Source organism: Pollicipes pollicipes, unplaced genomic scaffold (genome assembly GCF_011947565.3).
Source record: "Pollicipes pollicipes isolate AB1234 unplaced genomic scaffold, Ppol_2.1 Scaffold_2555;HRSCAF=2994_pilon_pilon_pilon, whole genome shotgun sequence".
NCBI classification, from domain to species: domain Eukaryota; kingdom Metazoa; phylum Arthropoda; class Thecostraca; order Pollicipedomorpha; family Pollicipedidae; genus Pollicipes; species Pollicipes pollicipes.
The window spans coordinates 12,117,408-12,141,837 of NW_023596136.1; the positions used below are offsets into that span (position 1 = coordinate 12,117,408).

Genomic DNA, 24,430 nt, shown 5'->3' on the forward strand with positions numbered 1-24,430 from the left:
GCGCAGGACTCGGGCCCCTGGGGCATCTGGGGCACGCAGTCGCCCTGCTCTCGCTCCTGTGGCGGCGGCGTGGCCTTCCAGGTCCGGCGCTGCCAGGACGAGAGGTGAGATCTTCCAGGTCCGATGCTGCCGGGGTAAGAGGTGAGACCTTCCAGGTCTGACACTGCCAGGACCTGCCAAGCCCGGCGCTGTCAGGACGAGAGGTGAGACCTGCCAGGTCCGGCGCTGTCAGGACGAGAGACGAGACCTTCCAGGTCTGGCGCTGCCGGGGCGAGAGGTGAGACCTTCCAGGGCCGGCGCTGTCAGGACGAGAGGCAAGACCTTCCAGGGCCGGCGCTGGGCGAGACCTTTCAGGGCCGGTGCTGCCAAGACGAGAGGTGAGGCCTTTCAGGTCCGACGCTGCCAGGACCTGAGGTGAGACCTTCGAGGTCCGGATTTGTCGACGCGAGGGGTGTGATCTTTCAGGTAGGTTCGGCGCTGCCAGAGGGAGAAGTAAGACCTCCTAGGTTCAGCTGACTCAGGACGAGTGGTGAGGTGTACAAATAGCCTTCAGCTATTTGTTCCGTTGCAACGTTCCATGTAAAGTATCATAGTCTAGTCCGTGGTAATTTTGTTTCTAAACTGAGAGATGGCGTATGTCAGGTCAGGCCGGGTTCTGAGCCTTGAGCTTTATAGAAAGGGTACTCCATGTCAGGTGCTATAAGGCTGTATGACAAGAATATTTCGAAGTCGCTTGAAATGTTTACGTTGATCTCCGCCACTGGTGGAAATTTGGTAAACTTCCTCAGTTCTGCTGCGTAATTTCAGATTCACCTCCGTTTATACTTTACGCTTCACCATGCACGTTGGTTTGGATTTATCACGTGCTTCTCTTCGTCCCGAGTGTGCTTGATGACACAGCCGATTCCCCTGATTGGTGGTGCAATCGCGTTGTGTTTTCTTGGGAGAAGGACCATTGGAAACTGTTAATCTGACATCCGACCTGACGGTTCCAGGCCAGATGGCTCGTCGTCTTGCACTGGACCAAACAAGCAGTATATCTCCTGCAACATTGAGGTGAGAAACACATACTCTGCTGGGCCGAGCGTTCGCGTGCTGGGCTGTCTGATATCTTGGCATGTGATTTGTTCCTTGATATCAAGTTAACCGGTTACATCGCAGATGACAGTGGAAACAGATCTGATATGTCATCTAGACTACTGCACAAAGTATAACCTTTAGCTCACATGCATACTTCGACGTTGATTTTCCAATCACTTTAACCCAATTCGCAGCTCAATAAATGCCGGGGACGGTAGTTCGATTTGATGCATGTGATTTCATAAGGGGCGGATTACTAGTAAAAGGGCATCTTGCTCCTTATACCACCTCATCGCAGTCATCACTTTCTAAATGTCCGAGACTTTAGCCATGTGATGCTCCATAGTAGCATGTCTAGACTACAGAAGGTGTCATTTCACGGAGTGAGTAACATAAGTGACTCATTATTGACAATGATTTGCTTCGGCTGAAATTTGCCACGATGCGTTTTCCCAGATTATTTGCTTTTGTCCAGCTTGCGTAGAATGCGCGGATGTATCTGTGATCCGCTGACTGTCGTCGATGTCGAAGCCGTGTCGTTGATGTCGGAGTCGTGTCGTTGATGTCGGAGCCGTGTCGCTAATGTCGGAGCCGTATCGCTGATGTCGGAGCCGTGCCGTCCATCCTGGAGCCGTGTCGTTGTTGGCGGAGCAGTGTCGCTGGCGTCGGAGCCGTGTCGCTGATGTCGGTAATGTGTACCTGATGTCGGTATTGTGCCGCTAATGTCAGTATTGCATCGCCGATGTTGGTGCTGAGCCGATGTTGTGACCTAATGTTCGTACTGTGTCGCTGACGTCAGTGTTTTATCGCGGATGTCGGTGCTGTGTACCTGATGTCTGTAATGTGTAGGTGTAGTATACCTCATGTCGGTACTGTGTCGGTGATGTTTGGGCCTTTTCGTTGATGTCCATGCTGTGTCGCGGATGTCGGGGTACGACCGGGACCATGAGCGCGTGTTGGCGTTTCAGCCCTGTCCCGGAGGGTCCGGTGACTTGAGGGAGGAGCAGTGCACCGAGTTCGACAGGCTGCCATTTGAAGGACGCTACTACAAGTAAGACCGGATGTTGGTCGCTATGTTATGTTGGATGTGGCTGTAAATTTACTGTGGTATCACTTTCTGCACATCTTTAAAATGGCTTCTTCTGTCTTCCTTATTAATGCTCCCAAAAAGCAGGATAAGGTATAGGAAGTAGGAAGTGGGCATCACGTATGCTTGGTACAGCTGTAAGGTGCCCACATGCTACACAGCCATCACTCTCAGTCATATTTGTGACCTCAGCATGCCCCATGACCCTGATTCATTTGCCTTCGCAACATTTGAGCTCTGATGCGATGTTATAAATAGTTATTTTTTCATAAGCAACCTAGTCGAAATCGCCCAGACGGGAATCTAAACCATCGTCATCATGACTTGAAAGTCTTTATGTTGAAGTAAGCACTTTCAATATGTCATGAGGTTCTGGATAGGCAATGTTGTACTGCTAAATGACGACGATATTGACAGTGCTCAATATTTCAAACTGTGCACATCCTTAAAGGCGACAAGGGTTCAAAAAGGCTCCGCGAAAATAAGCTCTTGGAAAACAAGACATGTGAATCTTTAGAATGATGCCCGGAGCTGCTGCCCCTGTTGACACCGGGCCCGGCCTGCGGCAGGTGGATACCGTACCTGAAGGCGCCGAGTCAGTGCGAACTCAACTCCCTGTTGACACCGCCCCGGCCTGCGGCAGGTGGATACCATACCTGAAGGCGCCGAGCCAGTGCGAGCTCAACTCCCTGTTGACACCGCCCCGGCCTGCGGCAGGTGGATACCGTACCTGAAGGCGCCGAGCCAGCGCGAACTCAACTCCCTGTTGACACCGCCCCGGCCTGCGGCAGGTGGATACCGTGCCTGAAGGCGCCGAGCCAGCGCGAGCTCAACTCCCTGTTAACACCGCCCCGGCCTGCGGCAGGTGGATACCGTACCTGAAGGCGCCGAACCAGTGCGAGCTCAACTCCCTGTTAACACCGCCCCGGCCTGCGGCAGGTGGATACCGTACCTGAAGGCGCCGAACCAGTGCGAGCTCAACTCCCTGTTAACACCGCCCCGGCCTGCGGCAGGTGGATACCGTACCTGAAGGCGCCGAACCAGTGCGAGCTCAACTGTCAGCCGCAGGGCGAGCGCTTCTACTACCGGCACAAGAGGAGGGTCATCGACGGCACCAGCTGCGGGCCCGAGGGCCTCGACGTCTGCGTCGACGGACAGTGCATGGTAACCGAGCTGGCGCCGACGCTGGGAGAGCCTGCCTGGCGCGGACGGCTGCCGTTCTGTGGTACGGCGAGCGACTGCAATCGGGGGATAGTTGATCTTGGTCCAGGGTGTGATAGCTTATAGGTCATCGTGTATCTCTTATTGCACCTGTTTCCTTTCATACCACTCGCGCAGCTTTTGACACCTTAATTCACTTCAGCAGCCATTTTTTCTAATGTTTTGTACGGTCCGACGGCATGTCTTGTCAGGCGTACTCGTAACTCAACACCCAGATGTTAGTCCTCCTGCCCATCGGATTAAATGGCTCTGTTCTGGCTACCAATGGCTATGGCGGGAATACGACACCGTGTCGAGGAATGCTACGACACGCGCGCCCGTGAGAGGTCGACGGTCGCGCCCCCTGACACCTTCACTGTCGATGGGGCCAACCAGGCCACCTATTCCGGGACCCACTCGCTTTGCCGTGTAATTACGAGTCCATCATCCATACGCCAGATCACAAATAAGATAGTGACAGTGACATTGGGTTAGGCTGATGCTCACTCACCTTGCGCTCATGCCCGGGGCTCACATCATCCCTACTCTCACCCTCATGTCCGATCTCACGGACCCCACTGACGCCATCTCACCGTTCTCACGATCACGCCTTGTCGCCAGCAAGTGGGCTGCGACCGCATGCTGGGCTCCACCGTGAAGGAGGACAGGTGCCGCGTGTGCGGCGGCGACGGCTCCGACTGCTACACCGCCCACGGCGTCTTCGACGCCGAGAACCTGCAGTCGGGTGAGCTGTGATCTGCCCTCTAGCTGGGATCTGCCCTCTAGCTGTGATTTGCCCTCTAGCTGTGATTTGCCCTCTAGCTGTGATCTGCCCTCTAGCTTTACCTGCCCTCTAGCTGTGATCAGTCCTCTAGCGGTGATCCGCCTTCTAGCGGTGATCCGCCTTCTAGCGGGCTGTAATACTGGTCGACAAATTGAGCTGGAGGCAGGGTTTTCGTGGTATACTTTTGTGACAGCTGCTATCAATTCCAGTTCAGAACGTTGATCATCTGCGGCTACAAACGCGACCTTCATCGAGAAACGAACTTTTGGCTGCCAATGTTCCACCGTAATCTACCTTCCAAGTCTCTTGCTTGGTGTGAGCAGCGGCGCGTTGGCAATGCTTCAAACGCGTCCTTTCCTCGGGCCACGGGAATGTCAAGTGGACTAGGGTGTGCGTCGGGGGTGGGGGGGGGGGGGGAGATTCCCATCGCCATTTTAGACCGCCGGTGGTCTAGCGACTCACGTTTCTGTGACCTCCCCTAGGCTACAACGACATCCTGCTCATTCCAAAGGGGGCCACGAACATCATCATCGAGGAGATCAAGGCAACGAACAACTATCTAGGTATGCGAAGCCCGTTATGCTCCATATGCCCTCCATGTGTTAACCACGGCCATTATCTGTTCACTTTTAGTATGCTTCTGGGGCTGGTCGTGTTCACAACATTGCTTGGAATCTTCTCAGGACTGTCGATGATGGTGTAGGTCTGCCCATACGTTGGTGAACAATGTTTGATGTTCAAAATAATCTCATTCAAACTCGAAACTGTCGCACTTTGGCCCGGTACACTAACAAAACGCAAGACCAATGCCCGGGGTTCGTGGCTACCTTTTACCTCCTTTACGTGCAATCACATGGCGCGTTTCCCCAGCTATCCGGAATTCGACTGGTCATTACTACCTGAACGGCAACTGGCGGATCGACTACCCCACCACCATGGAGTTCGCGGGCGGCAAGGTCCACTACGAGCGGAGGCCACTGGGCTTCTTCTCCCCAGAGACCGTGCGCGCCCTCGGCCCCACCAGCGAAGCCCTCTACGTGGTGGTGAGTTGTGCATTGTACCAGCGAAGCTTGCCGTGGCTAACAGCAAGGCCTTCTGTGGCTTTCTGAGACCCTTGAGGATCTCAGAATCACCCTGGCGTGGTGGTGAAATCTGAAGTGCACCTCGAATGCCTTCTACGACACCGGTGGACGAGCACTGCTTGACACAATAGCTGACACGCGGCTCTCCCAGTGGTGTTCGGTGATGTATTGTGCCAACGAAGTCCTCCACGTGGTGGTGGGTCATGATAACCGTGGCGATCAACGTGTTGTTTAGTAACGTACCGCCCCACCGAGACTCTCCACAATGCCTTGAATTGTGCGCTCATTGCAGCGCCGTGGTCCTTCCATGTTTGTCTGAGTATCGCACCAATAGTATCTCTAGTGCGCTGGAAGCTGTGTATTGTGTCACAGTGACTCTGTACGTTGCTGAAATGTACGCCACCACTGGGGCTATTATTGTGACAGCAGATGCCCCAGTTTGCCGCCACAGACATGGTTAATGCTGTCACATGTCACAATTGCTGCCTAGATATGGAAAAGCCACCCACCCGCAGTGGTCCAATGCTTCCAGGCAGACCAGGCTCAGGATAGGTTGACGGCACTGTATCATCCTCGCACCTCTCTGTAACGATTCAGGCATAGGCTATTTGGCTATCACGTTGCACTGCCATTCTTGGTACTGGTAAATGTACGTGCTAAGTCAACATTATTCAAGTTGTTTTACTTCATTGTCCACACTGCACATGCCCGATAAGATTATGGGAGGCATTTGTCCCTAGCTCGAACGTGTTCATGCCAAACACCCTCATAACTCTTCCCTGCACACCGACGTTCATCCTGATCACCTGTCATTTGTCGGCCGGCACTTTCTGCACGTGACGTCGCACCCTCGGCCACCAGCTGCTGTACCAGGAGCGTAACGCCGGCATCCGGTACGAGTACAGCGTGCCGCGGACGGTGGCGGACGCCGGCAGCTCCGAGTACTCGTGGGTGACGTCCGCCTGGTCGCCCTGCTCCGAACAGTGCGGCGGAGGTGAGCCCGCGCCCGCCTGTTCGTGTTCGTCTACCCATGTGGTGCGCTTCTATGGACTCTGCATACGTCGTGGCTGTCCTTAGCCTAGCGACAGCCGCTCTAATAAAGGGACGCATAGTAAAGCATACGATTTTGCTAGAATTCATGTATCGCCGCTAGTACTTAATCAATCGATAAGGGCACGCAAAATAAAATCAAGAGAGAATCAAGGCAGTCCCTGCGCTCAGGCTCCTCGGCTGCGATACTTCCACCGGGTTAGTCTATACCTGACATCCCCTTTGGACGGAGCCAGCGCCTAGAGTCGGCGGAAACGCACTGAAACAACATCACAAGTGCGCGCCAGTGGCAGAATAGAAAGCTCACGTGCCGGCTGACACACAGTATCACATCGACCAAAACCACAGCTACGCGTGTTGTTGTTTCCTTTCTTCAGCAAATTATATTTGTTCATTTGAGGTGTTTCATTGTCGGCTGTACCATTGAGGTGCTATTGACAATAGCACGTGTCTGGCCCTAAACAGGTCAAAGAATAAGGCGCAGAGATACAGATCGTCAATATTGGGATTTTGACCACTTTGCAAGGTGTATAATCTTGGGAATGTAGCACAGCACACAAATAATAAAGATGCATCCGTAATGCGGTCTTGATTTGTCAGCAAATGTACTAGTCGTTTTTTGTAATGCCTGCAAACACAATAGGTTTCCTCCGGCATGCTTTACCTCATTTACGGGAAAGCGAGATATTGATTTACTTTTTTGCCGCTTTATACTAGTTCCTGTACTGTTCACGCAGTTGTTGCCCGTTTTGTGCAAGCTTATTAAAGCATCTCCACGAAAAAAAAAAACATTCTGATCTGAGAAGAATGCCCAGAATTCATCCACTGCATGCACCACCGACCATGTCCCGTCTTCGATGACGCTATAACTGCACGCCACTACGCAACTGTTTGCCATCTCTGAGGGTCTGCCGTGTCAATGACGCGACTCAGACCCGCCGTTCGGTGTTTGTATGGGTCAACAGGCAGCCACAGCCGCCAGCTGAGCTGCATCAGGAAGCAGGACATGCGGGAGGTGTCGCCCGACCTCTGCGACCTCCTGACCAAGCCCGAGGAGACCGAGAGCTGCAACCAGCAGCCCTGCCAGGCCAGGTGCGCTTACTGCGAGACCAGGGAACTGCTGTGCTCTCGAGCATCTATCACGCGTGACTCCCCTGTTTGTGTATGTCCGCCGGACAGCCTGTCAGGCTTGGTGAGGGTGACGACTGAGGTGAACCTGGAGCGCGACAACTCGTGTCTGACGCCTACTACCAGCGTCAGAGTCACCGCGAAACAGTTCATGTGGCAACGTCTCGCCCCCTCCGCCCTTAAGCTGCCCTAAACTGACCTGTTCTGACCTACTTTGCCCCTCCATTCTCTGCCATGCCCCTCCGCATGCCCTTTGCTGTCCTACTCTGTCTTGTCTTACCCCACTCTGTCTTACCCTACTTTGTCTTACCCTACTCTGTCTTACCCTGATCTGTCTTACCCTACTCTGTCTTACCCTACTCTGTCTTACCCTACTCTGTCTTACCCTACTCTGTCTTACCCAAGTCTGCCCGCTCTTTCCTGTCCACGCCTAGCGTTGCCCTGTCCCCTGCCCTGCGCTGTCCTGACCTGACCCGACCTGACCCGACCTCTGCTCGCCTGCCGCAGCTGGAAGGTGGGCGAGTGGTCGGCCTGCTCGGCCGGCTGCGGCGCCGGCGGCGTCCAGTACCGCCAGGTCACCTGCGAGCAGAAGGTGCAGGAGTCCGTCAAGGCCGTGGTCGACGACGACCTGTGCGCGCGCACGCTGGGCACCCGGCCGGCGCACATGCAGGAGTGCAACACCGACACGTCCGCCTGCCCCACCTTCCACGTCGGCGACTGGTCACCGGTGCGTGCCGCCGGCGTGGGTCTGGGAGCGGCGCTATTGGTCCAGCGGGCTGAAGAGCGCCAAATGCTGTGCGGATCTTGCCTGTTTACACGAGCTCCGAACACTCACCACGCGCACCCAATCTCACTCGCACCGGTCAAGCACAATACGCTCAGCTGATTATTGGGGTTGATGGGATTTATGCTTCGTCAACTGAAGACCTCACGGGCACTATCGCCGCCTTGATAGTTATTAGGATTCTGTATCACGGGGTGAGTTTTGTGACCTCCATGAGCTGCTCGGTCTGCCGTCAAGTGACACTACACATCATTTCTTGAGATGAGACAATTTTCCTGATATTTGCAAAATAAACGATGCAGACATTTCCTGACGTAGGTTTGTGCGTTCAAAATGGTGCTTTTTACCTGCAAATGGTGGTGTATACCAGAAAACGGTGTCGTGGCATGCCAGAATGATGGTACCTCATGTCACTGACACTTGGCCGTGCCCTCTGGCAGTGTGGCAGTCTGTGCGGGGAGGACGAGAAGAGTCGCCAGGGTACTGTGCCACCGCGTCACTGACACCAAGACAGAGCTTCTGGACGCTGCCGAGTGCGAGGGTGACATGCCGAACGCCACTGAGCCCTGCATGCTCAGACCCTGCGAGGGCGTCGACTGGATCGCGTCCAGCTGGAGCGGGGTGAGCGTCCCTCTCCCCCTCCCCCCCCCCCCTGGTGGGGGGACTCCGGCGGGAGATGAAGAGGCTCGTGGGCGCCACGACCGCCCGCACCGCCGGGTGGGCGTAGGAAAGCCGTGGGCCAAAGAATTCCTGTATGGTTTTCGCGTGGTACGAGGCGTGATCGAAAATCGTTTCCAGCAAATGATGTAAACTCAAACCAAATTTCCGCGGCTGGCCTCTCCATTCGACGGTGTTCGTGACATTTCAAACCGGTAGTCCCAGCACCACACCGCGGGGCGGTGTAAGTCAGCTACGAGTGCGCCGGCTGGGCGACAGTGTGCCGGAGCGCGGACGGACTCAGACCTGTCTCCAGTGTCTCCACCTGAGCTCAAACCTGTGACCAGCGCCCGCTGTCAGCCTCGACGGCCGGACCGAGGCATCGCGACGCTAAATAATTTGAGATGTAAAATGGCCGCGCCACGCTTGTTAGCCCCCAACAGCGACGCACCTGGAGCCGTCTCCCGCACAACGCCAAACGCCACCCGTCGCCCGCCCCGGCAGTGCGAGGAGAAGTGTGGCCTTGTGACGGAGACCAGGAGTGTGCAGTGCGTCAACATGGAGGGCAAGGTGTACGCGGACGAATACTGCCAGAGCGGCCGCCGGCCGGAGACCGAGCAGGAGTGCCTGACCACCACCGTCTGCCCGCACAGCTGGTATGCCACCCAGTGGAGTGAGGTGAGTGCGGGGCGCCGCCCTTCCGCGAGTCGCCCCGGTCAGCGGGGAGAGTAGCGCTAGAGCTGGGTTGGAGTCGGTCTGGAGACGAGGTTGATCATGTGTGTTTGTTCAACGGAAATGCGATCTGAAAAGAGCTGGTTTTGCTTTAAAGATTGAACAATATCTTGCGTACATGGATCGCGGACAGAACCTTCATACTACACTCCTGTACATTTTCGCTCTCCGTCATTTTCCCTCCCTCGCCTGAATGCTTGTTTTCCATGCCATCCATAATTTGCGATGTTATCATTGAAGTATTTTGCTTAGATCACCCTTTTATCTAACTTCCATCATTCATTATTTGTCATTCCATTGCTTATCATTCACTCCTTTGTGGTCGTTCTTCAGCTGCTGATGTGGTGTGAATCCGTCATTTGGCTTCTGATATTACTGATACAGCAGACACCCGACTCCAAAACCACCACCTTACCTCCGGCTCTTGTTCAGCATCAGCCGTTCGCCTGATCATCTATGCAGAGCCTCCACCCAGGTCCGGAGACGCTGACCCCGTCGCCCCGCCTGCAGTGTTCGTCCTCGTGCGGACCGGGCGTGCAGACGCGCCGCGTGTTCTGCGCCTCCGTCAACGACGACGGCCTGATCGTGCCCGGCGACGACGACCAGTGCGACCCTGCCAAGAAGTACGAGGCCTCGCAGCCGTGCGAGGGCGCTGAGGGCAACTGCGACGCCAGCTGGATGTCCGGCCCCTGGGGACCGGTGAGACGCCGCAAGGGTCGGGCAGCGGGGATGAGGGTGGTGTCCGCCACGCTTCAAAGACGGGGCGCTACCCTCACCTGCCGACGCACTTGTACGCTCAACCTCACAGACAGCCGCAGCCCAGCTGGCTCTGATCACCTCGCCTGTAATAATACCAGCCTTACAGCCGTGTTCGCAATGACACTACTTGAAGTCACACTGACTGGGTCCCAGTCAGGTGGACGACCACGCATCATTCTTACAGGCATTGCACTGGACGGAAGGAAACAGCACAAAACTGGACAGAATGGAACTGAGCACAGACCTGAACAGAATGGAGTCGCTGAGCTTAATGGCACTGAAACCCGACTTTACCATGGCATGACTGCTGCAGGGCTCCATATTTCACGGGCGATCCTCTCAGCCTGCTCGAGACCAGCATGCTCTGTGGCGTTCCAGTGCTCCAAGTCTTGTGAGAAGGGCTCGCAGTCGCGCGAGGTGTTCTGCACGGACGGGCAGGAGAGGGTCGACATCACGCTCTGCGACGACAAGCAGATACCGTTCGCCCTGCAGGAATGCAACGACATGGAATGCGACGCTGCAGGTCTGCATCTCGTCGCCTTCATCCGAGCTTTAACGGCATTACGCCCGCCACTCATCTGTTGCCTTTGTATTTAATGGTAGTTTCGCACTGCACATCGTAAAAAGAAGCCAGTCAAGGCTGTCTGCAGGCTGTAAGAACCATTTCTGAGATATTTATACGCTAACAGATATTAGTACTCACTGGAGTGTAGATCAAATAGTCTAACCCCGTGATCGGCTGGTTGGCTACGTAGCCCAGCTTTGTCTGTGTCTCAACACATCCTGTTTTTCACCAAATGCCGCGTTTCACCACTTTTTTGCCTCCCCATATTTCACTTCGTCCGGTGTCTAACCACCTCCTGTGTAATCACCGTAGGTGTCCTCTCACCTCTTGTTTCTCACCTGCTCCTATATTTCACCACCTCTCGCGTCCTTATTGGTCACATGTTTTACCATGCGCAATGTCTCCCCATGCATGGTTTCTCACCACGTGCCGTGTGGAGCCACTGTCACGGGTCTTCGCCGTGCCTCGAGCCATGCCCTGTCTGAGCGCCTGTGCGTCGTGCCTCCTGCTACGTACCTCTGCTCCTTCATGTCCCGTTTTTACCGTATGATGCGGTCGTCTTCAGAGGAACTGAAGCAGCTGAAGGAGTTGGCGTCGCTGGCCTTCGACCCAAGTGCTCTGGACGACGAGTGTCCGTTGGACGGGGAATTCGTGAGTAAATGACGGGCTTGGCCCCAGCCTACACTCTGCACAGATAATGGTGGCAGATGACCGGGCTGAGGAGCGCGCCTCATGATTCCTTTAGTCTCGCCTACTTACGACGGTCGTCATCACTAGCACGTTCACGCATTCATGCAAAAGCGATCAATGCTAAGTTCAGCAAAGATATTTGTTCTTACTTTGTGCTGCGTCGAACTAACATCACTGTCACTGAGAACAGTCTCATGAACAGCTGGGTCCCATGATTACCCTTTCCATGTGCTGAATAGTGCACCATGCCAAAAGTGCACCGGTAGCGTTCATGGTGTCGATTTCCTTGCTTATGTCCCCCTTTGGCCGTGATTGAAAGACGATGCACAATTACGGATGATAATAATTTCAACTTTTAGGGTGCATCCACTGGAAATGATTATGCGGCGTTCATACATTTACTGTTCAAAAAGCATACGGTTACAGTGTACACATATATGTATATTGCTGTCCCGCTGGCTCAGTGGGTTAGAGCACCTGCCTTTTGCCTTATCCACTCCCGTTTGGCGAAGGCGGGTACAAGTCGCTCTAAGCGTCCACTATTTGTCCTTGACGGAAATGACCTGCGGGCGGGGGCAGCGGCCGTGCTTAAGGTCAGGTGACGTCAAAGGGCAGGCCGCGCCGTGCCGAGCATTGCGGCGCGGTTAACTTTCACCACCAAATTCTGCCGTTGATCCGGAATAACGCGATCTGATGGTAGGGGTCAGGCTCACACAACAACCTTCAGAAGGTTCGTATGTTAAACCTAAAAAGATGCCTGTCTGTTAGTGTGACTAATCCATTGAAACACGCGGAGACAGCATTTCATTAGTCTCGAACAATTATTTTTTAGCTAATTATCACTGAGGGTGCTCCCATTGCCGGCACTTTTAGGGACTGGACTTCCTGGGCAGCGGATCGGGCGACGGGTCCGGAGACATCTTTGGTTCCGGTGACGAGCTGGATGTCAGTTTCAACGACCTGCTCGGCCGCGCCCTGGACGCTCAGGCTGCTGATAGGGAGAAGGACTCCGAAGAGGCGTCGGGCATGGAGGATGCTTCAGAAGAAAAGGACTCAAAATCGTCCGAAGAGGACTCCAGCTCGTCCGAGGAGGACTCGAGCTCGTCTGAGGAGAGATCGGGCTCGTCCGAAGAGGAGTCTGGCATGGGAGAGGATATGTCGGGGGCAATGCCGGAGGATATGTCTGGAGAGATGCAGGATGTTATGCCTGGGGAGGTGTCAGAGGAGACCTCTGGAGATACTTCAGGAGATATGGCCGAAGGGATCGAGGACATGTCGGGCGAGGCACCTGTTGACGGCTCGTCTGAGGGCTCCGGCGAAATGGGCATGAATACGTCTGAGGAAGCGCTGAACGCGTCTGGCGAGTTTTCTGGTGACGCGTCCGGTGATTTCGAGGAAATTTCCGGAGCAGAGTCTGGCGATTCGGTGGAGGAGATGTCATCCGGTGATTCGGATGGTAAGCTGCCAGCCTCGGCCACTGAAGAGTCCCGTGTTAAACGCCAGGTGTCTGGCGCTCCGGCACCAGACACGCCACCTGAGGTCGAGGCTGGCGATGACCTGTCTGGAGACATGTCCGGAGACATGTCCGGAGACATGTCCGGAGACATATCCGGGGATGTGTTGGGAGAAGCGTCTGGTGACTTGTCGGACTTCATGTCTGGAGATATGTCCGGAGACATGTCTGGGGATGATGGTTCAGGAGAAGATACGATTGGGTCAGGAGAGGTGTCTGGAGACCTCCTTGACGACGATGGCATCAGCGGAGAAATGACGGGCAGTGGCGAAGGCAGTGGGGACATGATGGAAAGCGGAGACATGATGGAAAGTGGGGACATGATTGGAAAGCGGAGACATGATGGAAAGTGGGGACATGGTGGAAAGCGGAGACATGATGGAAAGCGGAGATATGATGGAAAGCGGAGACATGATGGAAAGCGGGGACATGATGGAAAGCGGAGACATGATGGAAAGCGGGGACATGATAGAAAGCGGAGACATGATGGAAAGCGGAGAGATGATAGAAAGCGGAGACATGATAGACAGCGACGACGTGTCTGAAAGCGGAGACATGAGCGGAGAGGATGAAGAAAGCGGGGACGCGAGTGGAGATGACATGATGCAGAGTGGAGAAATGCCAGTGTCCGGAGATGACATTGATGAGCAGACAAGCGGGGAGGACGAGTCGGGCTCCGCTGTGGACTCGGACGAAAGCGGAGACCTTCCGGATGATTCGCCGGAGGAGAGCAGCGAGGAGGAGGGATCCTCCGACGCGAGTGGCGAGTCCCGGTGACGACAGCGATGAGGACATGCTGGACGGGATGGACGAAATGGCCGGCAGCGGTGACCAACTGATGGACGGAAGCGCAGAAAAAAGACGACGACATGATGATGGGCTCTGGAGACATATCGGGAGAAGGCTCAGCGGATGCCTCAGGATCTGGAGACTTTGACGGTAAGTGATAGTGTTCTTCAGCTTTATAAGAAGTCAACTCATTTGAACCCTTTAAAACTGTACTGCACACCGACTTATGAAGAAAACATAAATACCAACGCATTTGTTGAATAGGTTTTGAAATTAGTTAATGCATCCGCATCATTTAGATATGCTGCAAATATTTCAGTGGTCCATCAGTATAACAAATGAATTGCTAATGAAGAAAACATGAATTCAATGCTATCGTCCCAACCGCCAGAGCCACTAACTCGGCAAAAGCTATCTGAATGCTTCCGCTTTGTATCTAAATCATTGTGCACGTAACGACTTCAGTGTGGCCATTTTCCGACATTGACGCAGACGCCCTGACTGGCCGATGTGCACCCCTGTTTACTCTGCTTGCGTTTTCAGACCTTGAGCTTCTGCCACGCTTCGGTGAGAAGGAGGAGCAAAAGTCCAAGAAGAAGTGCGTGCCTCGGCCTGTTCGCATCCTGTGCGAGGCGACCGACTTCGGGTGCTGCCCGGATGGGCTGACTGCCGCCGCCGGCCCCTTCCTCAAGGACTGCCCGCCGGTAAGGAGCCTGCGACCGTTAGTTGTGTCCGCCGGAAACCTGCGGACAAACCAGCGAACTTGACTTCTTTGCCGAGGATCGTTGATCCATCGATCGTCGTGCTGGGGATCGCCATCGATTTCGCCTTTTGCTTTTTCTCTCTCCATGTTGTTAGGTGTTGATGTTAGCCATTTCCAACGTACACCCCGCAATACGGCCACGGTGAGAGGAGTTCCGCGCACCACAAGGGCCACTTCATGTTGTTAGGTGCTGATGTTAGCCATTTCCAACGTACACCCCGCAATGACGGCCACGGTGAGAGAGTTCCGCGCACCACAAGGGCCAGGAGTAACAGCCTGTTGTGACCGGTACCGCACGGTGTCGCGGCAGCTGGACAACTGCCAGAAGACCAAGTTCGGCTGCTGTCCGGACCGCGTGACGCCAGCACAGTCGGAGGACGAGAGCGAGTGTCCGCCGGTGGCCGACTGCAGCCGCTCGCTGTTCGGCTGCTGCCCTGACGAGTTCAGCGAACTCTCCGGGCCCGAGGCAGACAACTGTCCCAACGTCACCCGAGAGTGCGAGATCAGCAAGTGAGTACGCTCGTTTTGCCGCTTTCTGCAGGTCTCGTCTTACTTCCACGGTTTGCCCAGTAGGTGAAAAGTAGGCGGCGGCCCGATGTCCTTGCGTAGACGCAGGCGTACCCCTGCGGCTAGCCGTGTGCACATATGGACGAGTGGTTGCGGTGCTTGGAGAGGGGAAGGTTTGAATAAAAAGTTGGGTCTCGGATGCCATCCTATGGCTAAATCTGTCTGAGAAATCAGACGGATGAAAGCGTAATACTGAGTCCAGTCTCCGGACCCTAGCTCTCACCGCTAGCGAGGAGCGAGTTGTTGACCCACCTAATGCGTCCGGTCAGGTTCGGATGCTGCTCCGAGTCGGACGACCCAGCTGAGGGTCCGTTCGACAAGGGCTGCCCGGAGAAGGACACCGAGGCGCCGGCTGTCGATGATGAGGACAAGAAAATGGATGACGCCAAAAACTGCACAGACACACCGTAAGCTATCTCTCGGCCGTACCACCGCTTCCATCGGCTACGCATGCTTTCGTGACTATAAATTACATCACTGTGGAACTCCCTGGCTTTTCTCCTAACCCGGGCAATCCATTCAGACTGTGGCACAATCAGTCAGTCGATATCCCACGAAAACACTGGCGGCCTCGCAGACGGCCGGCGGACGTTAACGGCGACGATCGACGGCGGCGGCAGCCCCGTGGCGCTCCTCGAGGCGACTCGAGTCCTTAACGTCTGTCACACGTGCACGCCAGGCACGGCTGCTGCGCGGACGGCACCACGGCCGCGTCTGGCCCCAACGGCGAGGGATGTCCGGCAGCCTGCCTCAGCTCCGAGTTCGGCTGCTGTCCCAACGGCTTCTACCCGGCGCACGGCCCCAACCAGGAGGGCTGCTGCCTCAACACCAAGTTCGGCTGCTGTCCCGACAATATCACGCCGGCCAGTGGGACGGATCTGGAGGGTGAGGTGCTAGTGATGGTGCCATCCGCCAACACGTGCCGCTTACAATTCAAGTGACGTTAATTGTGTGATGCATCACCACTATCCTGATTGGCTACATTGGGAATGACCTGACGCGTTTGCGTTGCATGTCAGGTTTATGGCTAGGCCGCTTGAAGTCTTCTCAGGAGATGGCGGTTACAGTCAACCGTATTCGGCACAGTGACATTACGAAACTCGTATATCTAACCCTTACTCTGTTTCCTTCGGTTTTTTCAATTGCACATTCCCCACATCTCACTTTCTTTCTCGCACTCTCTCCTCCCTCTTCCCACCTCTCGTCCTGTGTCTGGCCACTCACGTGGATGGTCGCTTGCCCGGCACCTCAGGCTGCGGCTGCGAGTACTCGGCGTTCGGCTGCTGCCCCGACAACCGGACGTTGGCGCGCGGCGAGGCGCTGGAGGGCTGCGGCTGCCGCTACACCGAGCACGGCTGCTGTCCGGACGGCTACACGCCGGCTGCCGGGCCCGACAGCCTCGGCTGCGGTTGCCACACCTTCCCATACGGCTGCTGCCCCGACGGCCAGACCGTCGCTCGTGGCCCCAACCAGGAGGGTGAGTCCGCCGCCGGACCGACACGAACGGCGGCCCCAACCAGGAGGGTGAGTCCGCCGCCGGACCGACACGAACGGTGACCCCAACCAGGAGGGTGAGTCCGCCGCCGGACCGACACGAACGGCGGCCCCAACCAGGAGGGTGAGTCCGCCGCCGGACCGACACGAATGGCGGTGTGGCCGTGTGTTGGATTCCTGAATTGTGTTCCTGAATCATGCATGTGGTTGAATAAGAAAAGGCATTTTCAAAGATTCCTTGTGGCTAAACCACTCATTTTCCTCGACTGTTTGTAATGTGAAGTAAACCAGTATGAGTTCATTACATCCTCCATCTCGCGCCCGTGTGGCTTATCATGCACTCACTGTGTCTCCACTACGCATGTTGTCATTGGCTTAAAATCCCAATAAAGAGTAGCCGGCGTGTTACATTTGCATTTTCCGCGGGTTGTGAACTGTGTGTGTGTGCTTTTCTTCTCGATCGGCTTTAATTCAAGCCATTGGAGGCTATCCCTCTGCTCCCTCCCGCTCAGCTGCAAGCGTCACACACCTATGCACGCGTCGGCCGCAGCTCTCCCGCCGCTCTGTGTGATCCCGCCGCTCTGTGTGACACTGCCGCTCTGTGTGATCCCGCCGCTCTGTGTGACCCCGCCGCTCTGTTTGATCCCGTTCGTGCCGTTTCAGAGTGCGGCTGCGACTACGCCGAGTTCGGCTTGCTGTCCGGACCGACGCACGCAAGCCAGCGGGCCGGGCTACGCCGGCTGCGGCTGCGAGTCGTACCCGTACGGCTGCTGTCCGGACGGGCGAAACAGAGGCCACCGGACCCAAGTTCGAAGGCTGCGACGACAAACCCAAGGAGCCGGCAGGTCTGACTGCCCGACCGCCGACCGCGGTCCTGAGCTTTGGTTTGAATGTTCCTTAGCCTGCGTCGGTGACCCTTTGCCTTCAAAAGCGCTTCACTGATTACAGAGCGTCTGACATAAAAGCGTCTACCAAAAAGTCGATCCGCTGCGAGGCCATTTTTCTGGCGTATGTCTGTGCTGTTGAGGGCGTGAACGCTCGTGCGCGGGCGCGATGGGGGACCGTCCTCTGGTCAGAAGAACTCCTAGAGGCCTTCTTGGCGTGTTCAGGCTTGATTTGACAAGTCCTAAAATCCCAATGGAGTCACTACATGCTACAAAATGCAGCTGTGCAGCCTCGATGTACACACTGAGTGTCCGCCGCGTGACTCATGGCAGTGTGGCACCACCCAGTCCGACACCACACCGACCTCCACCGAAGGCCCACTGACATGGCACGTGGCCCGCAGAGATCTGCGGCATGCCCAAGGAGCGTGGCTCCTGCCGCAACTTCACCGTGCGCTGGTTCTTCGACATGGAGTACGGCGGCTGCTCGCGCTTCTGGTTCGGCGGCTGCGACGGCAATGACAACAGCTTTGAGACTCAGGAGGACTGCAAGGCACTCTGCGTGGAGCCCGAAGGCATGGGTGCGTGGGACGTTTGGGTGGGAGATCCCAATGCAATCGTTTTCTTATATTTCGTTACATTTGTGTTCGCTGTATTTGCAATACTCTTATTCCAACTAATGTTTGGAATATTGCTTAGGAGCCAAGTGTGTGACCATTTGTTTCTGGCACTTCAGCGTAGCATTTGAATTGGATGATCGTCCTTAGAGAGCTGGAAACATCGCGAAACTAATGATATGTATGCTCTACTTTCATTTATTTTACTTTATCTGACACAGATACCGCATAAGCCTAGTACAGCAAACCTAGCCCTGCGTGGCGTTCGGCAATGATAAGAATCTCTCTTTGCTCTGCTCACCGTTCGTGCTATCGTCCGCACCTGTGAGCTGTGTCGACTGACCTTGCCTGACCCCACCGGCGTGCCTCAACAGAGGCGTGCCAGCTGCCGGTGGTGAAGGGCGCCTGTGACGGCTACTATCCGTCTTGGTACTACAACCGCGAGCGCAGCCGGTGCGAGCCGTTCGTCTACGGCGGCTGTCTGGGCAACGGCAATCGTTTCGCCACGGTCGAGGAGTGCGAGAACGTCTGCGTCGTGCCTGACACCCTGGGTAAGCTTCGGTCGAGGAGTGCGAGAACGTCTGCGTCGTGCCTGACACCCTGGGTAAGCTTCGGTCGATGAGTGCGAGAACGTCTGCGACGTGTCTGACACTCTGGGTAAGCCTTAGTCGGCGCAGTTGCTGCAGCTGATCTTAGCAGAAGTTCCCCATGCCAGCTCGCTCAGGACTTGCCCAAGAGACGTCGGGACTCGCTGTGAAGCTGGCGGAGCGAGTGCGGGAAATGACTGACCGTTGGCGTTGGGTGTCTGTCACAGATCCGTGCGAACAACAGGTCATGCCTGGGCCGTGCCAGGGCAACATCTCGCGCTGGCACTTCGACAAGGAGTCTTCCTCGTGCAAGGAGTTCATCTACGGAGGGTGCAAGGCCAATGAGAACAACTTCCTCACCAAGGAGGAGTGCACGCACCGTTGCGCCAGGGCCGGCCGGAAAGGTAAGCACCGTTCAGGATAACTCCCACCTACGCGCCCCCTTAGCACGCTTGGGATAACTCCCACCTATACGCCCCCTTAGCAAGCTCGGCATAACTCCCACCTACGCGCCCCCTTAGCAAGCTCGGGATAACTCCCACCTACGCGCCCCCTTAGCAAGCTCGGCATAACCCCCACCTACGCGCCCCCTTAGCAAGCGCGGGATAACTCCCACCTACGCGCCCCCTTAGCAAGCTCGGGATAACTCCCACCTACGCGCCCCCTTAACAAGCTCGGATAACTCCCACCTACGCGCCCCCTTAGCACGCTCGGGATAACTCCCACCTACACGCCCCTTTAGCACGCTCAGATAAACTCCCACCTTACGCGCCCCCTAGGGGATAACGCCCCATCCTATGCACCGTCCCCTTATCACCGCTCAGGATAACTCCCCAACTATGCACCGTTTAGCCGTACCAAGATGCGAATCTGAATGGTGGAACGGAGTGAAGAATTTCAAAATACTCCACCAGCTTGGTGTTGGGCCTGTTGGTTAGATCCTCCTCAATTGACCATTACCGTTAGTGATATCCACGAGCTATTTGATGTGGTCCATATAGCATCGAGCGTATTTAAATTTCTAACGCTCCGCGTACCCCGGGATGGAATATCTGCCGACTGCAACTCTCACTTAAGTTCGTCAAACACAAAAATTATTCGCCCAAAATTTGCAGTGGACTTGCTATGATGATTATGAGAAAAAGGATGATTGAATTGAGTTCCTCGTGGCCAGCCACAAACTTTACAGCTCTCATGCCATGCCTGTCTGATCATACAATTGAATTACAATCTGCGTCACAAATAATCGCAGACCAGTTTCTACACTGCGCCGTTATTTTAGTAACATAATACATGCACAGGATTATGTCACGTTTATTGATATCGTGCGCGCATACAGTATTATCTTGAAAAAAATAATCATATACATACTACAATTATTTCTTTGTATGTGCGGACACAGCGTGGTAAGCACACATCTATTACACCACGCCGTTATTTCGCCGTGTTATCTGTGCAATGTTGGGAGGCGGCAGCGCCTGTCATGAGCCACCTGGAGTCGGCCGCTCTCTGACCACTGCCTGGTCTGCGGCAGCCATCTGCTCCCAGCCGCGTGCCGAGGGCTCGTGCGGAGAGTCGCTGCCGCGCTGGTACTTCGACTACCAGGAGAGCCGCTGCTCGCCGTTCTACTACACCGGCTGCGGCGGCAGTCTGAACCAGTTCGACAGCGAGGAGGAGTGCGAGGAGTCGTGCCCCTCACACGTCTACGGTAGGCGGCGTTGCGATCGCCGGCGCCCTGGGTCAGGCCGCCGTCGCAGCTCTAACGTGAATGTGACGTTCGGTGGTGTTTATCAGCATGGAGAGACGTGTCCACGGACAGCGGGCGCTAATTGGTGACTGCGGATGAACCACGGGTCATGGCCACTGATCTTAAAGGTCTTGAAAGCTACTGATCTCTGGCATGCTATGTGGTGCCACTGCCAGGTGGTTTTAAATTGTACAAAAATTTAGCCAATTGGATAGGTATTTTAATATCTGCAATGGCGTTTCCTCGGGGCACAGCTTAGTGATAGGGTGTGTACTAGATCAAATGCAAGCGATCAGCATTTTAGCTCTGAGTACTGCTGGCCGAACTGCAAACAGATGCAAGCGCCAGCGGCACATCTTGCTCAATATAACCTCGCGATGATCATAACTATTCGAGAACTTAGGGAGCCACAGAAGTTGCATAGGCATCTTGACACTGTGATGCACGACGCTTGTTTCTGGCATGTCGCTGTTGTTCTCTAAGCCCGCACTCTCGCTTCCTCAGCGGCCGAGGCCTGCACGGAGAAGCAGGACCCAGGTCCCTGCGCCAACTACACCATCCGCTACTCGTACGACCTGCAGGACGGCCGCTGCAAGCCGTTCTACTACGGCGGCTGCGACGGCAACCGGAACAACTTCCGCTCGGATGAGGAGTGCCGCGACAAGTGCGAGGTCCGCAAGATCGAGACGGAGCGACCCCAGTTCCGCACGGGTCAGTGGCGACGGCGGACGCTGCGCTTGCCACGCCGTCAGCGGCGTCCCCTGTGACTATCGCGCAAGTGCTGCACAAGATGCGGTGGCGGCACCAGGTGTCTGTGTGTGTCCGACAGGCCAGGGGTATACTTCCCTGCATAGCTTCAGCCCATGCAGGTGGACGCCGTCCGAGCATAAGATGTTCGATTATTTAAGTGACAACGACCGCACACCATGCGAGACGGTTTCAGCAGGTCTCTGGCAAAACCGACGGCGTTAGAGAGGATCGTCATGCTGTTAAGAGTGTCGGCCGTCAGTTCGGCTCAGCTGCCTGATAGGGTCTCCCCCTCCCATTACTGACGGTGTGCCGGTACCTGCACGGACTCTGTTTCCCAGTCAGCCCATTTGTGACCCAGTCGACCCCTCGACAGAGTCGTGTTTCCTGCCGGGCGACGCCGGCTCGTGCGGCACCGCCTCCTCCCCCGAGGCGCTCTGGTACTACGACGCTCGGGTGGGCGTCTGCACCCAGTTCCTCTACAGCGGCTGCGGCGGCAACGAAAACCGGTTCCGGACGCGCGACGAGTGCCGCCAGCGCTGCGGCGCGGCTCAGGGTGAGCCGGCGGTTCTCGACCGGCGAGGCCGGCGTCTTGGGACCAGCCTTGTGGTGCTCTCGCGCGACTGGCGTGCAGCATATCGGGCTGTTTTCATTCTTTTAGAAACGAGGACATACCCATTTGAGTTTGACGCATCAGGTGTCCTGTGCGGAAGAAACATTTGGTACGCGAAATGTGAAGCTATGCTGTTTGTACATCCACCCGCGTGGCTTGCTGAGTAGCAGCGTGAATTGAGGGCGGCGTGAATTGAGGGTGAATTGAGGGTTCTTTCTAATATTTGAGTCTTTGAGCTTTTTACCATACGGTTGCCAAGGAAAACAGTCGTCCAACCCGTCAGGAACCTTGACGTGTAAATCCCTGACCCAGGCCACGTTCAGACGCCCCTCGGTGGCCGCCATTTTGACATCCTCGGCCTGCGAGGAACTCACAAAACCGCTGAAGCGGTGTGACGCTCCCTGACCTACCCCGGGTGCGTCACTCACGCTGGCAGACGTCTGCACCCTACCGCGCGTGGTGGGCCGCTGCTCTGGGGCGTTCCCTGACCAGCCCCGGGTGCGCCACTATCGCTGGCAGATGTTTGCACCCTGCCGCGTGTGGTGGGCCGCTGCTCCGGCTCCCTGCGCCAGTACTACTTCGACGCGCAGCGCGGCCGCTGCCTCGAGTTCGACTACAGCGGCTGTGAAGGCAACGACAACAAGTTTGACAGCCTGCAGGAGTGCGCGAGTCGCTGCGGTGGCCCTGCGGAGGAGCCGCGGCCCGAGCCCGAGCTAGAGACGAGGGACAGACGGCCCGAGCAGGCCACGCCGCCGCCCGAACAGAGGCCCGAGACGAGGGACAGACGGCCCGAACAGGCCACGCCGGCTCCCGAACAGAGGCCGGAGACGAGGGGCAGACGGCCCGAGCAGGCCACGCCAGCTCCCGAACAGAGGCCGGAGCAGGAGCAAGGTGAAGGACGACGCAACGATCTTATACTGCCAGCCTAGACGTAGTTGATGTAGCAGTCGGGCACGAAAGTAGTGTCCGGTTTTTATAGTCTCTTACAGTCTTCAGTCTATCTCGTCACTTAATCTACAAAACACGTTGACTTGACATCATATTAATAGAACGGGCTACAGCCGTAAGTGACCCTGAACCTGAACTGACCTAACCCTGGAGGCACGGCGGGTCATGGAGGCCGCGGTGCTGTGGGCTGCCAGATCTGCTGCCGACCTGCGCTCGACAGTACGACCCTGGTCCTGCTGGACGCTCGTGAGCGCCTGATTCCGCAATTGCTGGACGGGCCAGCTCGAGCCTGGGCTTCTTTGCCTCTGTTCTTTTGAATATTTGTATCAGTTTCAAGTCAACGTGTTTTGTGTATGGTCACTGTGCTCCAACCCGGACAAGGGTTAAACTATTAAGCGAAAGATCTCTGGACCCTCCTTGTTCATGCTACAACAGCCAAATTCTGTTAGCATCCTTCTATGCTTTTCGTGTGCAAAAAAATGCTGTTCTGTAGCACGGAACTAACTGCACATAACTGCATCGTCGCAAAGTGACGCATTTAAAAAGGCACCGTGCGACCAACCGCTTCTAACTAGCTCGAGAGCATGCAAACCCGGTGACCAGACTGAGTGTGCAAGGCTGTGTATCACCCACCGCCTTCGAGTGACTAACACCAGCTGGCTCAGCGAGCACGCGAGCCCGCTGGCCAGCCCGTCGCGCCCGGCCCTGTTTCTCACTGAGCCCTCGGTGCCGTGGTCCGCTAGATCTGCCGCCGGTGTGTGCCCAGCGGTACGACCCGGGCCCGTGTCGGACGCCCGTCAGCGCCTGGTTCTACAGCGCCGACATGAAGCTGTGCAGGCAGTTCACGTACGGCGGCTGCCGCGGCAACGACAACAAGTTTGTCAGCCAGGAGCAGTGCAAGCGCACGTGCGCTGAGTACCGCGGACAGGGTGGGTGTTGGCACTGCCCGGTGCCGAGAACAGGATGGGGGTCAGTGATTTTGAGCAACGCAACAACGCAGACAGGCTGCGCGTTGGTGTCGCTGAGTGCCGCGAGAAGGGTGGATTTTGACACTGTCAGGTACCGCATACGGGGCATTTGGTGCTGGGGTGTTCCACAGAACCTCGGATGGATGCTAGGGTACACCACGGTAGCCCGGGTAGGCGTTAGGGTACTCCACAGTAGCTCGGAGAGGTGCTAGGGTACTTCACAGTAGCTCGGGGAGGTATGGACGGGTACGGGTTTAGGATATGGGTGAGGTGAGATAAGCCGCGGCCACGGCGTTCGGCAGACCCAGTGCATCTGTCCTTTGTGCCTCTCGTCTCCGTGCTAGCAGGCATCAGGCTGCAGAGATCAGCTGAAGATACTCGGGAGTGCCACATGTCTGGGCACCAGCCAGAGATATTTAAGATATATGAACCAGGCACATGTCAGAGATACTGTCATGGGCACCCTTTTCCTGCGGTAGACCGTATTCGCGAACTCCGCCTAATGGCCATAGGCCACGCGAGCTTGTGATCTGCGTCATATTGTTGGTCCGTTACTTAGTGCCACCACTGGGCTGATTTAAGCATGCGCTTGTGA

The 24,430-nt window shown here is 55.9% G+C and overlaps 1 protein-coding gene across 1 annotated transcript in view; it reads left to right on the forward strand.

Annotated features, from left to right (window-relative positions):
* The window catches only part of LOC119109013 (papilin-like), a gene marked incomplete at its 5' end in the record, with an annotated part of 31,616 nt that continues 7,186 nt past the window's right edge, over positions 1-24,430 (forward strand). Inside the window, 35 exon segments of the mRNA XM_037232560.1 lie at positions 1-104; positions 996-1,056; positions 2,049-2,131; positions 3,181-3,331; positions 3,989-4,112; positions 4,634-4,714; positions 5,022-5,194; positions 6,095-6,227; positions 7,249-7,375; positions 7,919-8,138; positions 8,636-8,674; positions 8,676-8,816; positions 9,357-9,530; positions 10,095-10,283; positions 10,722-10,866; positions 11,474-11,559; positions 12,472-13,460; positions 13,660-13,867; positions 13,966-14,050; positions 14,444-14,604; positions 14,974-15,173; positions 15,500-15,637; positions 15,910-16,115; positions 16,483-16,707; positions 17,388-17,413; positions 17,415-17,513; positions 17,515-17,569; positions 18,013-18,189; positions 18,600-18,776; positions 19,040-19,216; positions 20,347-20,520; positions 21,064-21,270; positions 21,683-21,862; positions 22,439-22,810; positions 23,611-23,796. Coding sequence (XP_037088455.1) covers positions 1-104; positions 996-1,056; positions 2,049-2,131; positions 3,181-3,331; positions 3,989-4,112; positions 4,634-4,714; positions 5,022-5,194; positions 6,095-6,227; positions 7,249-7,375; positions 7,919-8,138; positions 8,636-8,674; positions 8,676-8,816; positions 9,357-9,530; positions 10,095-10,283; positions 10,722-10,866; positions 11,474-11,559; positions 12,472-13,460; positions 13,660-13,867; positions 13,966-14,050; positions 14,444-14,604; positions 14,974-15,173; positions 15,500-15,637; positions 15,910-16,115; positions 16,483-16,707; positions 17,388-17,413; positions 17,415-17,513; positions 17,515-17,569; positions 18,013-18,189; positions 18,600-18,776; positions 19,040-19,216; positions 20,347-20,520; positions 21,064-21,270; positions 21,683-21,862; positions 22,439-22,810; positions 23,611-23,796 — 6,073 coding nt within the window.